The sequence below is a fragment of the Pristis pectinata genome, chromosome 12 (assembly GCF_009764475.1).
Source record: "Pristis pectinata isolate sPriPec2 chromosome 12, sPriPec2.1.pri, whole genome shotgun sequence".
NCBI lineage: Eukaryota > Metazoa > Chordata > Chondrichthyes > Rhinopristiformes > Pristidae > Pristis > Pristis pectinata.
Window position 1 is genome coordinate 43,493,038 of NC_067416.1, and position 18,563 is coordinate 43,511,600.

General features: G+C 44.3%; 1 protein-coding gene across 2 annotated transcripts in view; it reads left to right on the forward strand.

Moving 5' to 3' along the window:
- The window catches only part of rufy2 (RUN and FYVE domain containing 2), a 96,891-nt gene that overhangs the window by 22,169 nt on the left and 56,159 nt on the right, over positions 1-18,563 (forward strand). For both annotated transcript variants that reach the window (XM_052027862.1, XM_052027863.1), the window contains exons 7-11: positions 61-126; positions 10,690-10,759; positions 12,507-12,608; positions 16,109-16,225; positions 17,265-17,432. In XM_052027862.1, coding sequence (XP_051883822.1) covers positions 61-126; positions 10,690-10,759; positions 12,507-12,608; positions 16,109-16,225; positions 17,265-17,432 — 523 coding nt within the window. The remainder of the gene's footprint in view (positions 1-60; positions 127-10,689; positions 10,760-12,506; positions 12,609-16,108; positions 16,226-17,264; positions 17,433-18,563) is intronic.

The window sequence follows — 18,563 nt, forward strand, 5'->3', positions numbered from 1 at the left end:
AAAAATTTTAGTAACAGTGGTAACTGAAGCCTTGTAAATTAGTCTTTTTTTTCACTTAAGTGATGGACAGATTGCTGCAATCCTGGATCAGAAGAACTACGTGGAAGAGCTCAATCGACAATTGACGTATGTTCCTCTCTGAATGTGTATGATATCCAGCTGTGATAATTTTCCCTTGTTTGGGAGGTGGCAGCCTCGTTGTTTATTTATTGAATGCTTGAATTTAAAATACTGCAAATAAGTAAACTAAATTGGAAAGTGGGTGTAAAATGATATTGTCCTGTCAGGACACCACATAGAGTCATGGAGTAATACAGCATGGAAACAGGCCCTTCAGCCCAACTCATCCATGCTAACCAAGGTGCCCATCTAAGCTAGTCCCATGTTCTCTATCTTTGGATCTCTCGGTCTCTGCAATCCTGCAGTATATGAAACTGCCGTTTGAAAGTTAGTATTCATGTTGTGTTGGTGCTAATTTTACAAATCAGCTCCCAATCATCTCCCCCTTGGATACACGCCAAAGTGAAACAAAAGGATTGCATGCCCCAGAAGGTTGTAGCTTAGCGTTAAGCAATGGAAGAAGTTGTGATTTATTCGATGTAGTTGAGGTGGTTTCCTGTTTGTTAGTTAAAATGAAATGCTGGTGAAATGCATCTTAAATGCATGATAGAAGTGTCATCACAAGATAAGGTGGAGTCAAGTAAGGAGAGTCCCATCTGCTCATTCCCCTCTCGAACATCTTGGATACTGTTGTGGGGAGGGCAGGGGGGTGGGGGGGCTCTTGGCCTCTCAGAGCGGCAGCAGCAGCTGAGTTTATGTACTATGGTTGGCTCTGATGCACGGTAGGGGAGGGTAAAGTCCAGGCGAGCACTAGTGATGGGGGATTCGTTAGTGAAGAGAACAGATGATAACCTCTGTGGTGGAGAGCAAGACTCCACAATGATCTACTGCCTTCCCGATGCCGTGGTCAAGGGGGATCTTGGATTGGGTACAGAGCATTCTGAGGGGGAAGGGAGAACAACAAGGCCAGAGGTCATATTACTACTAATGACAGTCCTACAAAGTGAGTCTAGGGAGTTAGGCAGAGGTTAAAAAGCAGGGTAACTAGGGTCGTAATCTCAGGATCACTCCCTATGCCATGTGCTAATGAGGATAGAACTAGGAGGATAGGGCTGATGAACATATGGCTAAAGAGCTAGTGTAGAATGGAGAGCTTTGGGTACTTGGTTTCTCAGGATCACTTCTGGGGTAGGTGGAACCTGTACAAGAAGGAAAGATTGCACATAAACTGGAAGGGGACCAACATGAGGTTGCTCACACTAGACTCATAGAATCATGTAGCACGGAAATAGGCCTCTCGGCTCAACTTGTCCATACCGACCAAGGTGGTTACCTGAGCTATCCCGTTTGCAAAAACTCCGATCACCTGGACAGGCTCATTTCCCTGTAGAAGGTCCGGCATAGACCTTTCCCTGATTGGATTATATACAGTGTCAAGAAACCCTTCTGGATTCACCTAACAAATTCTGCCCCATCTCTGTACTTGGGAGAGTTCAAACTCACTTGGCAGTGGGTGGGAAACTCAGTGGCAGTGCGGCAGGTGCAGAGATTGACCTGAATATAGAGGATAAGTCAAGCAAATCCAGTGGGCAGAACAAACAGAGGAGGTTAGGGACCACGGAAGGGCTGACAAGATTAACTACATTTATTTTAATGCAAGGAGCCTTGCAGGTAAGTCGGGTGAGTTTAGGATGGAATTATTAATACAATCACGGAAACATGGTTGAGTGAAGGGCAGGCCTGGCAGTTTAATGTTATGGGATATAGACGTTTCAGGTGCGACAGGGGATTTGCAAGAGGAGGGCAAGTTGCACTACTGACTAGGATGAACATGATGGCAGTACAGGATATCCTGGAGGAGTCATCCGGTGAAGCCATGTGGGTAGAGCTCGGGAATAAGAGAGGAGTGATCACTGGGATGGGGTTATACGAAAGGCTTCCCAGTAGACAGCAGGAATTAGAGGAACAAGTGTGTGAGTAAATTGCAGAAAGGTGTAAGAGCAATTGGTTTATAAAGTCAGGGGCTTAAACTTTCCCAAAATTGACTGGGATTGCCTTAGTGCAGGGGCTTAAATGGGGTGAAATTTGTTAAGCGAGTCAAAGAAAGATTTTTGAGGCAATGTGTATATGGTACCACAAGAGGCGGGGCATACTCGACCTCATTTTAGGAAATTAAACTGGCAGGTGGTGGAAGTGTCAGCAGGGGAACACTCTGGGAACAGTGACTTTAATTCTGTAAATTTCATGGTAGTTCTAGAAAGGGATAAGGTCTTGAATTGGGGGAACACTGATTTCAATAGAGTAAGAGAGGACCTGGTGGAAGTAGTTTTGGAGCCGATGCTCGTGGGTAAAATGACAGCTGACAAGTGGGAGTCTTTTAAAAGAGAGTTAGTAAGTGTTCAGATCCAGCATGTTCCAGGCAGGGTGAAAGGCAAAGATGTCAAGATTAGGGAACCTTAGATGATAAAGGTTCACCATAGAACCTTAGATGATAAATGTTTTTCAGCAAAGAGATGCTTGGTAAATGGGAGGCCTTCAAAAGTGAAATATTGAGAGTGCAGAATCTGTATGTTCAGGTTAGAATAAAAGGCCAGGCTAATGGGTTAGGGAACCTTGGTTATCGAGGATATTGATGCCCTGGTGAAGAAAAAGGAGGTGGTTAGGTATAGGCAGTTAGGATCAAATGAGACGCTTGAGGAGTATAAGGAATGCAAGAGAACACTTAAGAGAGAAATCAGGAGGGCAAAAAGAGGACATGAGGTTGCTCTGGCAGACAACTTGAAAAAGAATCCCAAGGGTTTTTAAAGAGCAGAAGGATAGTAAGGGACAAAATTGGTCCTCCTGAAGATCAGCGTGGTCATCTATGCATGGAGCCGAAAGAGATGGAGGAGATCTTAAATGAATATTTTGCATCTGTATTTACTCAAGAGACTTGCACAGAGACTATAGAACTGAGGAAAAGGAGTAGTGAGGTCATGGACCGTATCTGGATTACGGAAGAGGAGGTGCTTGCTGTCTTGAGGTGAATTAGGGTGGATAAATCCCCAGGGCCTGACGAGGTGTTCCCTTGGACCTTGTGAGAGGCTAATGCAGAAATTGTAGGGGGCCCTGGCAGAGATATTTAGAACGTCCTTAGCCACAGGTAAGGTGCCGGAGAACTGGAGGATAGGTAATTTTGTTCCGTTGTTCAAGAAAGGCTCTAAGAATAAGCCAGGAAATTATAAGCTGGTGAGCCTGATGTCAGTCGTGGGTAAATTATTGGAAGGTATCCTGAGGGACAGGATATACAAGTATTTGGATAGACAAGGCCTGATTAGGGATAGTCAGTATGGCTTTGTGCGTGGTAGGCCACGTCTAACCAGTCTTAGAGTTTTTCAAGGAGGTTACCAGGAAGGTTGATCAAGGGAAGGTGGTGGACGTTGTCTACATGGACTTTAACAAGGCCTTTGACAAAGTCCTACATGGGTGGCTGGTCCAGAAGGTTAAGTCACTTGGCATTCAGGATGAAGTAGTCAATTGGATTCAACGTTCGCTTAGCGGGAGAAGCCAGAGAGTGGTAGTAGATGGTTGTCTCTGATTGGAGGCCTGTGACTGGTGGTGTGCCGCAGGGATCGGTGCTGGGCCTGTTGTCGTTTATCATCTATATTAATGATTTAGGTGATAATGTGGTAAACTGGATCAGCAAATATGTGGATGACACCAAGACTGAGGGCGTAATGGACAGCGAGGAAGGCTATCAAAGCTAGTAGTGTGATCTTGACGAGCTGGGAAAACGGGCTGAGAAGTGGCAGATGGAATTTAATGCAGATAAGTGTGAGGTGTTGAACTTTGGGAGGACAAACCAGGGTAGGACTTGCACAGTGAATGGTAGGACTCTGAGGTGTATGAGAGAACAAAGGGACCTATGAAGACTGATCCATAATTCCTTGAAGGTGGCATCGCAGGTAGATTGGGTTACATAACATAGAAACGGAGAAAAACTACAGCACAATTCAGGCCCTTCAGCCCACAAAGCTGTGCCGAACATGTCCCTACCGTAGAAATTATTAGGCTTACCCGTAGCCCTCTATTTTTCTCAGCTCCATGTACCTATCCAGCAGTCTCTTAAAAGACCCTATCGCACCGTTGCTGGCAGCCCATTCCACGCATTCACCACTCTCTGAGTAAAAAACTTACCCCTGACATCTCCTCTATACCTACTCCCCAGCACCTTAAACCTATGTTCTCCTGTGGCCACCATTTCAGCCCTGGGGAAAAGCCTCTGACTATCTACCCGATCGATACCTCTCATCATCTTATACACCTCTATCAGGTCCCCCCTCATCCTCCGTTGCTCCAAGGAGAAAAGGCCGAGTTTCATCTACCTGCTTTCATGAGGCATGCTCCGCATTGCAGGCAGCATCCTTGTAAATCTCCTCTGCACCCTTTCTGTGGCTTCCACATCCTTCCTGTAGTGAGGTGACCACAACTGAGCACAGTACTGCAAGTGGGCTCTGATCAGGGACCTATATAGCTGCAACAATACCCCTCGGCTCCTAAATTCAATTCCCCGATTGATGAAGGACAATACACCATATGCCTTCTTAACCACAGAGTCAACCTGCGCAGCCGCTTTGAGCATCCTATGGACTTGGACCCCAAGATCCCTCTGATCCTCCACACTGCCAAGAGTCCTACCATTAATACTATATTCTGCCATCATATTTGACCTACCAAAATGAACCACTTCACACTTATCTGGGTTGAACTGCATCTGCCATTTCTCAGCCCAACTTTGCATGCTATGTCCCTCTGAAACCTCTGACAGCCCTCCAAACTATCCACAACACCCCCAACCTTTGTGTCATCCGCAAGCTTACTAACCCACCCCTCCACTTCCTCATCCAGGTCGTTTCATAGCTCCAAGTATTGATCTAAGCTCATCCGCCTTGTTCACAATACTCCTTGCATTAAAATAGACACATCTGAAACTTGTCTGAGCACGTCCCTTCTCTATCACCTGCCTATGGTACCTATTACTAGCTTTCTCTATTTGAGAGCCAAACACCTCTTCCCCAGCTCGTTTATAAAAATCACAGTACAGATCCCTGAGGTACACCACTGGTCACCGACCTCCACGCAGAATATTGTTGAATATTGTTGACCTCCACGTCAACAACCACTCTTTGCCTTCTGTGGGCCAGCCAGTTCTGGATCCACACTGCAATGTCCCCTTGGATCCCATGTCTCCTTACTTTCTCAATAAGCCTTGCATGGGGTATTATCAAATGCCTTGCTGAAATCCATATATACTACATCTACTGCTCTCCCTTCATCGATGTGTTTAGTCACATCCTCAAAAAAATTCAATCAGGCTCATAAGGCAGGACCTGCCCTTGACAAAGCCATGCTGACTATTCCTAATCATATTATACCTCTCCAAATCTTCATAAATCCTGCCTCTCAGGATCTTCTCCATCAGCTTACCAACCACTGAGGTTAGACTCACTGGTCTATAATTCCCTGGGCTATCCCTACTCCCTTTCTTGAATAAGGGAACAACATCCGCAACCCTCCAATCTTCCGGAACCTCTCCCGTCTCCATCGATGATGCAAAAATCATCGTCAGAGGCTCCGCATCCTCCCTCGCCTCCCACAGCAGCCTGGGGTACATCTCATCCGGTCCCGGCGACTTATCCAACTTGATGCTTTCCAAAAGTTTCAGCACCTCCTGTTTCTTAATATCTACATGCTCAAGCTTTTCAGCCCACTGCAAGTCCCCACTACAATCCCCCATGTCTTTATCCATAGTGAATACTGATGTAAAGTATTCATTAAGTACCTCCGCTATTTCTTCTGGATCCATACACACTTTCCCACTGCTGCACTTGATAGGCCCTATTCTTTGGCATCTTATCCTCTTGCTCTTCACATACTTGTAGAATGCCTTGGGGTTTTCCTTAATCCTGCCCGCCAAGGCCTTCTCATGCCCTCTTCTGGCTCTCCTAATCTCCTTCTTAAGCTCCTTCCTGTTAGCCTTATACTCTCCCAGATCTCTATCATTACCTAGCTCTCTGTACCTTTTGTAAGCTTTTCTTTTCCTTTTGACTAGATTTATTACAGCCTTCATACACCACGGTTCCTGTATCCTCTCGTGACTCCCCTGTCTCATTGGAACATGCCTATGCAGAACTCCACACAAATATCCCCTGAATATTTGCCACATTTCTTCCGTACTTTTCCCTGAGAACATCTGTTCCCAATTTAATCTTCCAATTTCCTGCCTGAGAGCCTCATAATTCCCTTTACTCCAAGTAAACGCCTTTCTAGTCTGTCTGTTCCTATCCCTCTCCAGTGCTAACGTAAAGGAGATAGAATTATGATCACTATCACCAAAATGTTCACCCACTGAGAGATCTGACACCTGACCAGGTTCATTTCCCAATACCAAATCAAGCACAGCCTCTCCTCTTGTAGGCCTATCTACATACTGTGTCAAGAATCCTTCCTGAATACACTTAACAAACTCCACCCCATCTAAGCCCCTCACTGTCTGGAGATGCCAATCGATGTTTGGGAAATTAAGATCCCCCATCACAACAACTCTGTTATTCTCACACCTTTCTAGGATCTGCTTCCCTATCTGCTCCTCGATATCCCTGTTACTATTGGGCGGCCTATAAAAAAACACCCAGTAAAGTTATTGACCCCTTCCTGTTCTTAACCTCCACCCACAGAGACTCCGTAGCCAGTCCCTCCACGACGTCCACCTTTTCCGCAGCCCTGACACTGTCTCTGATCAACAGTGCCACTCCCCCACCTCTTTTGCCTCCCTCCCTGTCCTTTCTGAAACACCTAAAACCCGGCACTTGAAGCAACCATTCTAGTCCCTGAGCCATCCAAGTCTCTGTAATGGCCACCACATCATAGCTCCAAGTATTGATCCAAGCTCTAAGCTCATCCGCCTTGTTCACAATACTCCTTGCATTAAAATAGACACATCTCAAACCTGTCTGAGCACATCCCTTCTCTATTACCTGCCTATCGTACCTACTACTAGCTTTCTGTATTTGAGAGCCAAACACCTATTTGAGAGCCAAACACCTCTTCCCCAGTCTCTCCAGTACAGATCCCACCCCCCAACAATTCTAGTTTAAACTCTCCCCAGTAGCCATAGCAAACCTCCCTGCCAGTATGTTGGTCCCCTGGGATTCAAATGCAACCCTTCCTCTTTGAACAGGTTATACCTGCCCCAAAAGAGGCCCCAATGATCCAGAAATCTGAATCCCTGCTCCTTACTCCAATCCCTCAACCACGCATTTAACCTCCTCCTCATTCTGTTCCTATACCCACTGTCATTTAGCACAGGCAGTAATCTGGAAATTACTACCTTTGAGGTCCTGTTTCTCAACTTCCTTCCTAATTCTCTGTAGTCTTTTTTCAGGACCTCATTCCTTTCCCTACCTATGTCGTTGGTACCCCGACCTCTGTCTGTTCTCCCTCCCCCTTCAGGATATCTTGGACGTGATCTGAAACATCCCGGACCCTGGCACCTGGGAGGCAAACTACCTTCCGAGTTTCTTTCCTGCGTCCACAGAATCGCTTGTCTGCCCACCTAACTAGAGTCCCCTATCACTAGTGCCCTCCTCTCTCCTTCCCTACCCTTTGAGCCACAGGGCCGGACTCTGTGCCAGAGACACTGCCACTGTTGCTTCCCCCAGGTAGGCTGTCTCCCCCAACAGTACTCAAGCAGTAAAGAGAGCTTTTGGCATGTTGACCTTCATAGATCAGGGCATTGAGTACAGGAGTTGGGATGTTATGTTGAAGTTATATAAGACATTGGTGAGGCCAAACTTAGAGTATTGTGTGCAGTTTTGGTCACCTACCTACAGGAAAGATATCAATAAGTTTGAATAAGTGCAGAGAAAATTTACAAGGTTGTTGCCAGGACTTGAGAACTTGAGTTATAGGGAAAGGTTGAATAGGCTAGGACTTCATTCCCTGGAGTGCAGGAGATCTTATAGAGGTATACAGAATTGTGAGTATAGAATGAATGCATACAGGCTCTTTCCTCTTAGGTTGGATGAGACTAGAACTAGAGGTCATAGGTTTAGGGTGAAAGGTGAAGTATCTGAGGGGGAACTTCTTCACTCAGAGGGTGGTTCAAGTGTGGAATGAGCTGCCAGCGGAAGTGGTGGATGTGGGTTCACTTGTAACATCTAAGGGAAGTTTGGATTGGTACATGGATGAGAGAGGTATGAAGGGCTTATGGTCCAGGTGCAGGTAGATGGGACTAGGCAGAAAACCAGGCTGGCGTGGACTAGATGAGCCGAAGGGCCTGTTTCTGTGCTGTAGTGCTCTATAACTCTATCTGCAGTCTCTTGTGTCTCTAAATATTGTACTAGTTCAGGACCTGAGGAATGTAACGGTGTATCATTATCAGAAGGGTATTCAAACAGAATATGTAGTGTAGGTTGATAGGCATGTCGCCAGCGTTACAGAAATAAAACTGTTTGCATTCCAAGTTCAGTGTTTAAAATTTTGAATGAATAGATCAGGCAAAGTTAAAAGCCCCTATTATAAAGGGGTTTAATAAAATTAAACGTAGGTTATCTAGGTGAGAGGAGGGGATACTTTCATGCTTTCAAATGGAGAATTGTGAGGCTTTTTGTCAATCTGAGTAATTGGAAAACTAAACTGCAGGAACAGTTAAACATAGATTTGAAAGGTGAAATAAAAGGTGATGGAACAGTGTGCAAAGTGGGATTAAGATGCTGTATTTGTGTGTTAAATACAAACAAACCTGGTTCTGTCTTGCATATTTTATGACAGAACCATACAGACCATAATGAAGTCTGAACATGAGGTTACATTGAGCCAATTGTTCACTGGCATTTACAATGAGAGCTTCTTTTACTTCCTAGATTTTCTCATGGGGAGATGGACAAATGTGCTTTGGCTTATCTTGTGAATAATCTTCCATTGGTCCAGCAGGGTCCCCTGCATGGTGTTAAGCTCTCTGTGCAGCTCAGCTTCCAAATGAAATCTGCCAGCCTTTGTGATATGCCCACTGTTGGTTATCCAGGCAGAGTGGACATTAATCAGCAAACCTGAACAGTTGGAATGGCCAGAGGCTTCTGGCTCAGACATGGTTGGGGTTTCTTGCTTGGTGAGACGACAGGAATAAAGGTCATATGATCATTCAGCACGGAAACAGGCCTTTTGGCCCAAATGGTCTATGCTGACCAAGATTCCTATTTGCCCATGTTTGGCCTATGTATCTGCCTCAACCACTTCCCCAGGCAACTCATTACAGAAACTGACCACCCTCTGGGTGAAAAAGTTGTCCTTTAGGTTCCTATTAGGTCTCCCTCATCTCACCTTAAACCTATGCCCTCTAGTTCTTGATTCCCCAACCCTGGGAAAAAGACTGTGCGCATTCACCGTGTCTATGCCCCTCAAGATTTTATACACCTCTGTAAGATCATCATTCTCCTACAAGCCAATAAAAAAAGTCTGAACCTGCTCAACCTCCCTTCACAACTCAGTCCCTCAAGCCCTGGCAACTTCCTTGTAAATCTCCTCTGCATTCTTTCCAGCTTAATGGCATCTTTTCTATAGCAGGGTGACCAGAACTGAACGCAATATTACAAATGCGGCCTCACCAATTTCTTGTACAACTGCAACATAACATCCCAATTTAGTGCCGTGACAGAAGCCTTCCTCACCACCCTGTCCACCTACGAGTACAGGGAACCATGTACTTGTACTCCTAGGTCCCTCTTCACTGTAAAACTCCTCTGCATTCTTTCCAGCTTAATGGCATCTTTTCTATAGCAGGGTGACCAGAACCGAACACAATATTCCAAGTGCAGCCTCACCATCGTCTTGTGCAACTGCAACATAACCTCCCAACTTCTATACTCAGTGCCCTGACTGATGAAGGCCAACATGCCAAAAGCCTTACTCACTGCTCTCTCTACCTGTGACTCCACTTTAAGGGGACTATGCACCTCTACTCCAAGATCTCTCTGTTCTACAACAGTACCCAGAACCAGAGTAAAGGTTCTACCTTGATTTGTCCTTCCAAAGTAAAACACTGTAGTAATCTGAATTAAATTCCATTTGCCATTCCTCAGCCCACCTACCCAGCCGATTGAGATCCCGCTGCAATTCTTGATACCCCTCTTAACTGTCTATGACATCACCTATTTTAGTGTCATCTGCAAACTTACTATTTGCTGTATGTCAGTGTGAAGTGAAATTGTGGTAACACCGATGCAGCACAAGTTTGATTTACTTTAAACTAAGCGAGTGTTGGTAGAGACATTCATATTCATTTTGATTTTTTGCTCTCCAAAAACATGGACAGATTCTAGGCAGGAGCAGAGTGCAGGCTAAACTTTCAGTACGTGCTTGGTGCACAAGAACCTTCTGAGGAACCACTTTCAGTAAAGTTCAGAGTCATCAGTATATACCAATGGGTCACCCATCTGAAATCTTAATTCCATTTCATTGTTCACAGATGCTGCCTGACATGCTGAATTTTTCCAGTATTTTCAGTTTTTATTTTATATATTACAGCCCTATCTACCCTTCAGAATGTTTGGTTATTTCAGTAGATAATTAATTCTGTGTTTCTGCTTTCAGTTCAACAGTCGGTAGCCTGCAGGGCAGAGTTACATCACTTGAGACTGCAAATTCTAAACTCATTGAAGAGGTACTAACTTTAAATTTAAAAATTAATTGTATGTTTTCCAGATGTTAAATATTCAAGTGTTCAACTGCTTTAAAGGCAGAGATCTTACACTTTAACAGCTAGATAAAGAGATGTGTTCGTACTGCCACTTTTGTAATGTTGATATTGTAAAGCATTGATGTTTTTTAGATCATATTTTTACCCTTCCTTTCTTTCTGGATGCAGTAATATTGCTAGGATATAACCTAACACTTAGTGCCCAATGTGATTCACTGCCCTTGAGATAGATGCCCAATGCATATCCCAACATAATTATGTCCATATTCTCAGAATAGAATATAGAATTACTCACAACCAGGAATATAGGTCAATGCTATACCTGAATTGTGTACATCCACCCAGATGGAGCCACTGTCTACATCATGAATTACTCCTGGAAATAGTGTTCCATATTGCACCAGGATTACTGTAGCATTCTAGGATTGAGACCTACATTACTCCATGATCATAAACAAAAACTGGACTATCCAGTAATTATTATTTAGTTACATAGCACCAAAACAGGTCCTTTCGGCCATTGAGTCCATGCCAACTTTCAAACATTCATTCACACTAATCTTATATTAATTTTATTCTCCCCACTTTCCCATCAAATCTCCTCAGGTTCTACCACTTGCCTGCACACAAGGGCCAATTTACAGTGGCCAATTAACCTACCAACCCACCCAATGTGGGAGGAAGCCCACACTCTTGAGGGGAAATGTGCACAGTCCACTGACAGCACAGGTCAGGATAGCACCCAGGTTGCTGCAGCAACTCTACAAGTTATGCCACTGGTCTGTCCAATTCTTGAAAATTATTGGAGGTCTGGAGCAATTGTTGTATGTTCTGGGTCAAACAATATCAATTCTGTGCATGGGCTCCTAACCATGGGGAGGAGGTTGTAGGCATGGGTGTATGTGGACCCAATGTTAGAGGTCCTGTGCATGCACCACAGGAAAGGTCCCAGCAATGACTTCAATATGACCAGTCCTGAATCACTGTCAGAAATATCTGGATTACTCCTGAGACCAGAAGCTTGCCTTGTACCAGGAATGCTCCCAGGGATAGAGGCCCATGTTATACTGGTTATAGACACCCACAATATATGAGGATTACTCCTGGCGATAGAGGCCCATGTTCAAGTAGGGTTATTGTCAGTCTATGTAGTGGACGCCTATAATATACAAAGATTACTTCTGTCAGTAGAAGCCCAAACTACCACTGATTGTTTTGAGGACAGACGATGCCAATCAGATATATTATTTAGGAAATCATGGAATAGAATCACATGCTGCATCTTGATTACTTCATGTTGATTGAAGAAGTCTGGGAGTAATTTTGGTCTAGTGTGGGTCTCACTTCATTGAAGTGTGTGAGCATTTTTGGTGCTCTGTGGTTCCCTTATCTCTGGGAGTCTAGGAGTAATTCTAATCTAATATGGTCCTCTGTACTTGGAAGTAATCCTGATGTGGTTTGGTTGCTGGTGATTCAGGAGTAATCGTGGTGGTGTATGAGCTTGCACTTAATTTATAAAGAGCTGCCAAGGATTCTGAACCAGAGCTCAGCTAAGTTCACCCTCCAATCAGTGAAACATTTTGCCCTTTTTACATTTAATTGTACAAGGACACTGAAGTTGTGGAAAATGATGATAAGGAGCCAGGGCATGTGGTGAATTTACACTGGTGGCGCTACTTGATGACTCTTGGTCCTCTCTTTTTCCCCAAAGTTAGCAATCGCTAAGAACAGCATCATTCGGTTGCAAGAAGAAAACCTCCAGTTTCGTAATGAAAATGTTCAAATGTTAATAACAACGCAAAAACATCTGGAGGTATGTGTGAGGGTGCTAAAGTTTGCATGTTCATATTCAAAGATTCAAGACTATGACTGGTCAGAGTTAGAATCGGATGCACTGAGTCAGGGTGAGCAGGCTGACACCAATGTCTCACAGAGCCATAGAGTCATTTAATGATACAGCATGGAACCAGATCCTTCGACCCAAAGAGACCACACTGACCATCTAGCACCCATTTATACTAATCTCATTTTATTCTCCCCACATTCCCATTAACCCCTCTAGATTCCATCTCCCATATTCACAGGGACAATTTACAATGTCCAACTAACCTACCAACCTGCACATTTTTGAGATGCAGGATGTGCAAAGTCTACACAGGCAGCACCCAAGGTCAGGATCAAATCCAGGTTGCTGGAGCTGTGAGGCAGCAACTCTACTTAGCTGAGCTGCTGTACTGCCCTAAACATAAGCTGGAAGCAGCAAATATTTCACACTTTACTGCTTGGTGTTTGATGAAGGAAAGGTCATAACAGATTTAAGTATCATAGATTGACTTGTAGCTCACCATCTGCCTGGACAGAGGCCAGGACGAGCTCACCCTCCTCACCTAAGAGGTGGCGCTCAAGGTGGTGCAGGCACTATGGCTGTCCAAGGCCTTTAAATTATTTTTAAATGTCTTCAAATGTTTATTTGAAGAAATTGGATAGATTTAAATAATTTTGAAAAAAGCTTAAAGATATATTTGATTTAAAAACCCTAAAATACGAACAAATATTTTTAAAGTACAGTAGTTCAAAAACTTACTTACATTTGCCTTTGTGAAAAATGGGCAAGAAATGAGTATGACTGTGTTTAGTGGCATTAACCTACATGCAAGATGTTTAGTGAACAAGACAAGGGAGCGCTTTGGGAGCGTACAACATACTGAGGAAAATACAAGATCAAAACCATCAACAAATTTCAGAAAAGAGCAGAAATATTAGGGCAGTAATACAGGGGGAATTTTAATAATAATATTAATTAAGGTGCACTCAGTGTGTAAGTTATAGGTGAAATGTGTGTAGTGAAAGAGCCAGATGAGTGAAGGCCCTGATAGACGTTGATGTATATTTTCACAGCGTTATGTTTCTGGTTCCAGGCAAGATAAAAAGAACGATAAAAAGGAGAGGTGTGACATATTGGTTAGAGGGATAATCAATGAGAAGGGCACAGAATTCCTAAATAGCATTGTTTTTTTGTTGGATAGGGTACAACAGGAGGTGGATAGGTAATGCAGTTCTGGATTTAGTTTTAGGAAGTGAAGCAAGCAGGTGAAAGGAGTGGTGGTGGTAGTAGTGAAGGTATTTCAGTTAGGTTTTCCATTGTTATGGAAAAGGACAAATAGGAGTAAAGCTTAGAGTCATAGAGCAATACAGCACAGATACAGGCCCTTCGGCCCAACCAGTCCATGCCGACCATGGTGCCCACCAGCTAGTCCCAATTTCTTGTGTTCATCTCATGTCTCTCTAAACATGTAGAAATTTGCAAGAGTCTTTGGTGACATAACAAATCTTCTCAACTCCCTCCTAATGAAGTAGAGCCACTGGTGTGCCTTCCTTGTGATTGCATCAATGTGTTGGGCCCAAGATAGATTCTCTGAGAGGTTGACGCCCAGGAACTTGAAGCTGCTCACTCCTTCCACCACTGACCCCTCAATGAAGACTGGTGTTTGTTCTTCCGACTTCCCCTTCCTGAAGTCCACAATCAATTCCTTGGTCTTGCTGACGTTGAGTGTGAGGATTTAAGAAGGGCTGCAAAGAAAAACCTGGGAACTATAGACCAGTAAGCCTAACATCTGTAATAGATTAGTTACTAGAGGGGATTCTGAGGGATAAGATATACAAGCATTTGGAAAGACGGGTTCATTAGGGATAGTCAGCATGGCTTCGTGCTTGGGATATATCATGTCTCACAAATTTGACTGAGTTTTTTTGAAGAAGTACCCAAGAAGGTCGATGATGGTGGGGTGGTAGACGTGGTCTATGTGGACTTCAGTAAAGCCTTTAATAAGTTTCCACATGGTAGGCTGCTATGGAAATTTAGATCACGTGGGATCCAGGGAGAGCTAGCTAACTGGATACAGAATTGGCTTGATGGTAGGAAGCAGAGGGTGATGGTGGAAGGTTATTTCTCAGACTGGAAACCTGTGACTAGTGGTGTTCCCAGGGCTTGGTGCTAGGCCCGTTGCTGTTTGTCATCTATATCAATGATGACACTAAAATAAGTGATGTCATTGACCATGAAGATGTTTGTCAGGATTTACAGAGGGATCTTGAACAGCTGGGTAAGTGGGCCGAGGAATGGCAAATGGAGTTTAATTCAGATAAGTGTGAGGTGTTGCATAATAGAAATTGGGATGTTATGTTGAAGTTATACAAGATGTTGGAATTTTGTGTTCCGTTTTAGTCACCCTGCTACAGGAAAGATGCCATTAAGCTGGAAAGAGTGCAGAGGAGATATACGAGGATGTTGCCGGGACCTGAGGGACTGAATCACAGAGAGAGGTTGAGCAGGTTGGGCCTTTTTTCATTGGAGAGTAGGGGAATGACGGGTGATCTTATAGAGGTGTATAAAATTATGAGGGGCATAGACAGGGTGAATGCACACAGTTTTTTTTCCTAGGGTTGGGAAATCAAGAGAGCATAGGTTTAAGGTGAGAGATTTAATAGGAACCTGAGAGGCACGTTTTTCACCCAGAGGGTGGTCTGTGTATGGAATGAACTATCAGAGGAAGTGGTTGAGGCAGGTACATTAACACCATTTAAGGGTACTTGGACAGGTACATGGATAGGAAAGGTTCAAAGGGATATGGGCCAAATACAAGCAAATGGGACGTGCTTAAATGGGAATCTTGGTCAGCATGGACCAGTTGGGCTCAAGGGCCTGTTTCCGTGCTCTATGACTCTATGACACCCTGGCGGTCACTCTAGAATGACTAATAGTGAAATACATTGCAGTCACTCTGGCACTCCCCCAAAGCCACAAACCTTACCACCAAGCATGACAAAGACAGTAAGTGCTTGGCAACATCTAAGTTGAATACCATCCTGAACACAATGGCTCGGTAGAGGATTGCCACCATTTCTCAAGGGTACTTTGGGGTGGCCAGTAACTGTTTTCCCGTGTTTCAGATCCCCGAAAATGAATGAATGAAATAAAAAATTGAACAGGATTCTATTCCTGAGCAGGAGTTAGAGAGGGATTGTGTGAGGAGGGATTGTGTGAGGATATGTACATGTGCAATTATGATATTAGTTGTATGAACGTTGGCTCATGTGAAGAGTGACTCTAGGGTGAGATATCACAGTTTGTGTGAAGCCTTTAAATCTGCATCACCTAAAAGACACCAATGAGTCCAGTTTGTCTTTAGCAGTAAGCTATTTTAGCAAAGGGAAGAGGGACTTTGGGTGAATGCAAGTCCATTGTAATCTGTATTCTTGAACCTGCAACTTCTTGCTGCTCTTTAGTCTAACAAAAGATGTTTACCTGTTCAGTTGGAGAAACAGAACATGTCCGAGGAGCTGGAGACCTGCAAGGGTTGTCATCAGGGGCTGGATGATGTGTATAATGAGGCTCACAGACAGCTGAGAGCAGAATCGCGCATGCGTCAGGTATGTGCCATTTATATAAATGGGCTTCAGATCATAGTTTCTGTGAGTAGTGACTTGGGTTAAATTAGATTTGTGTAATTGGTGGTTACCACTACTGTTGCATTGTTGGTTGTTGACCCCTGTCGCCCCCCTTCAACTCCAGCATGTGAATTAATGAACTTAATATTCTCTGGGGATGAACTACTTGTCCACAGGAAGAGAGACTTTCAGCATGATTTCCATTTATCCAACTAGGAAATTGAGGAAGCATAGACAAGTAATTAGGTTTTGAAGTTACCTTTTAACATGGGAGGGGGGTGGGGGAAGGTGCTGCGCAGGATCATTGTAAGAGGAAAATACTGTTCATCCTTGAGAACATCCATTAATGGCTTGCTGTGGAAAGCCATTATAGATCAATATCAGCACAATGGCTAAATTCAAACAAAACCTTCTGTTTACCCACTGGTTCAGTAAAAGATTTCGTCATATGAAATTCTAATAATAATGTCATTTTGTCTACCTACTCGTTCTGGCCTGCACTCTTTCCTTGCCTCCTTTCTCTCCCCTTGCCAGTCACCACACTACCCCCACCTTTGCACGTGTTCTCTCTCGCCCCCCCTCGCCTCCCCCCTCTCTTGCCCCCCCACCCCCCCTTGCCAGCTCTTAGCACTCTGCTTGCCCCTTTCTCTCTGCATCCACCACCTGTAACCCTGTCACATAATCGTCCTCCACTCACCGTGCTACTCTCTTAGTTCCCCCACCACCATCTATCACTTCCTCAGCTGCTCCCATCTGTCTGACCCCCCAACCTGCCTGCCTATTTTCTTATTGCTGCTTACATTCACTCTCTTTCTCTCTCCCCCTCTCCCTCTCTGGTCCCCGTTTTGCCCTCTCTTTCCTCCTTCCCGCATGTCTCCCCTCCTCACACTTCTCACCTGTCCGTCCGATGAGTAGCTGACCACATGGACATAATGGCTTGCTGTCCAACAGTGGATGTTTTCTTACGAACAGCAGAGATACGGTCATGTTATTGATGTGACTGAGCTTTACTATCTGGCAGGACGTGGAGAGTGACCTGTTGGTACAGATCAGCATGAAGCAGGAAATAGAAATAGCAATGAAGCTGCTGGAAAAAGACATTCATGAGAAGCAGGATGCACTAATTAGTCTTCGGCACCAGCTTGATGAAGTGAAGGCCATTAATATGGAGATGTTTAAGAAACTCCAGGTAAGTTGCTTGGTGTTGACAGCTGTTGCTGTTTAAATATAAGCTTAAAGTATAAAGTTTAAATATAAGTCAAAGTATTGAGTATAGGATTTGGGATGTTATGGTGAGGTTGTATAGGACATTGGTGAGGCCAAATTTGGAGTATTGTGTGCAGTTCTGGTCAATAGACAATAGGAGCAGAAGTAGACCATTCGGCCCTTCGAGTCTGCACCGCCATTTTGAGATCATGGCTGATCCTCAACAATTAATATCCTGTTCCTGCCTTGTCCCCATATCCCTTGATTCCCCTATCTATAAGAAACCTATCTAGCTCCTTCTTGAAAGTGCCCAGAGAATTGGCCTCCACTGCCCTCTGAGGCAGTGCATTCCACAAATTCACAACCCTCTGGGAGAAGAAGTTTTTCCTCACCTTGTCCTAAATGGCCTAGCCCTTATTCTTAAATCATGCCCCCTGGTCCTGGACTTACCCAACATCTGGAACATATTTCCTGCTGATCCTCAACAATTAATATCCTGTTCCTGCCTTGTCCCCATATCCCTTGATTCCCCTATCTATAAGAAACCTATCTAGCTCCTTCTTGAAAGTGCCCAGAGAATTGGCCTCCACTGCCCTCTGAGGCAGTGCATTCCACAAATTCACAACCCTCTGGGAGAAGAAGTTTTTCCTCACCTTGTCCTAAATGGCCTAGCCCTTATTCTTAAATCATGCCCCCTGGTCCTGGACTTACCCAACATCTGGAACATATTTCCTGTCTCTATCTTGTCCAATCCCTTAATAATCCTGTATGTTTCAATCAGATCCCCTCTCAATCTTCTCAATTCCAGCGTGTACAATCCCAGTCTCTCCAACCTCTCAGCATAAGACAGTCCCGACATCCCCGGAATTAACCTCGTAAACCTATGCTGCATGCCCTCTATAGCCAGGATATCCTTCCTTAACTCTGGAGACCAAAACTGTACACAATACTCCAGGAGTGGTCTCACCAGGGCCCTGTACAAATGCAAAAGAATCTCTTTGCTTTTGTACTCAATTCCCCTTGTAATACAGGCCAACATTCCATTAGCCTTCATCACTGCCTGCTGCACTTGCTCATTCACTTTCAGTGACTGATGAACAAGGACTCCTAGATC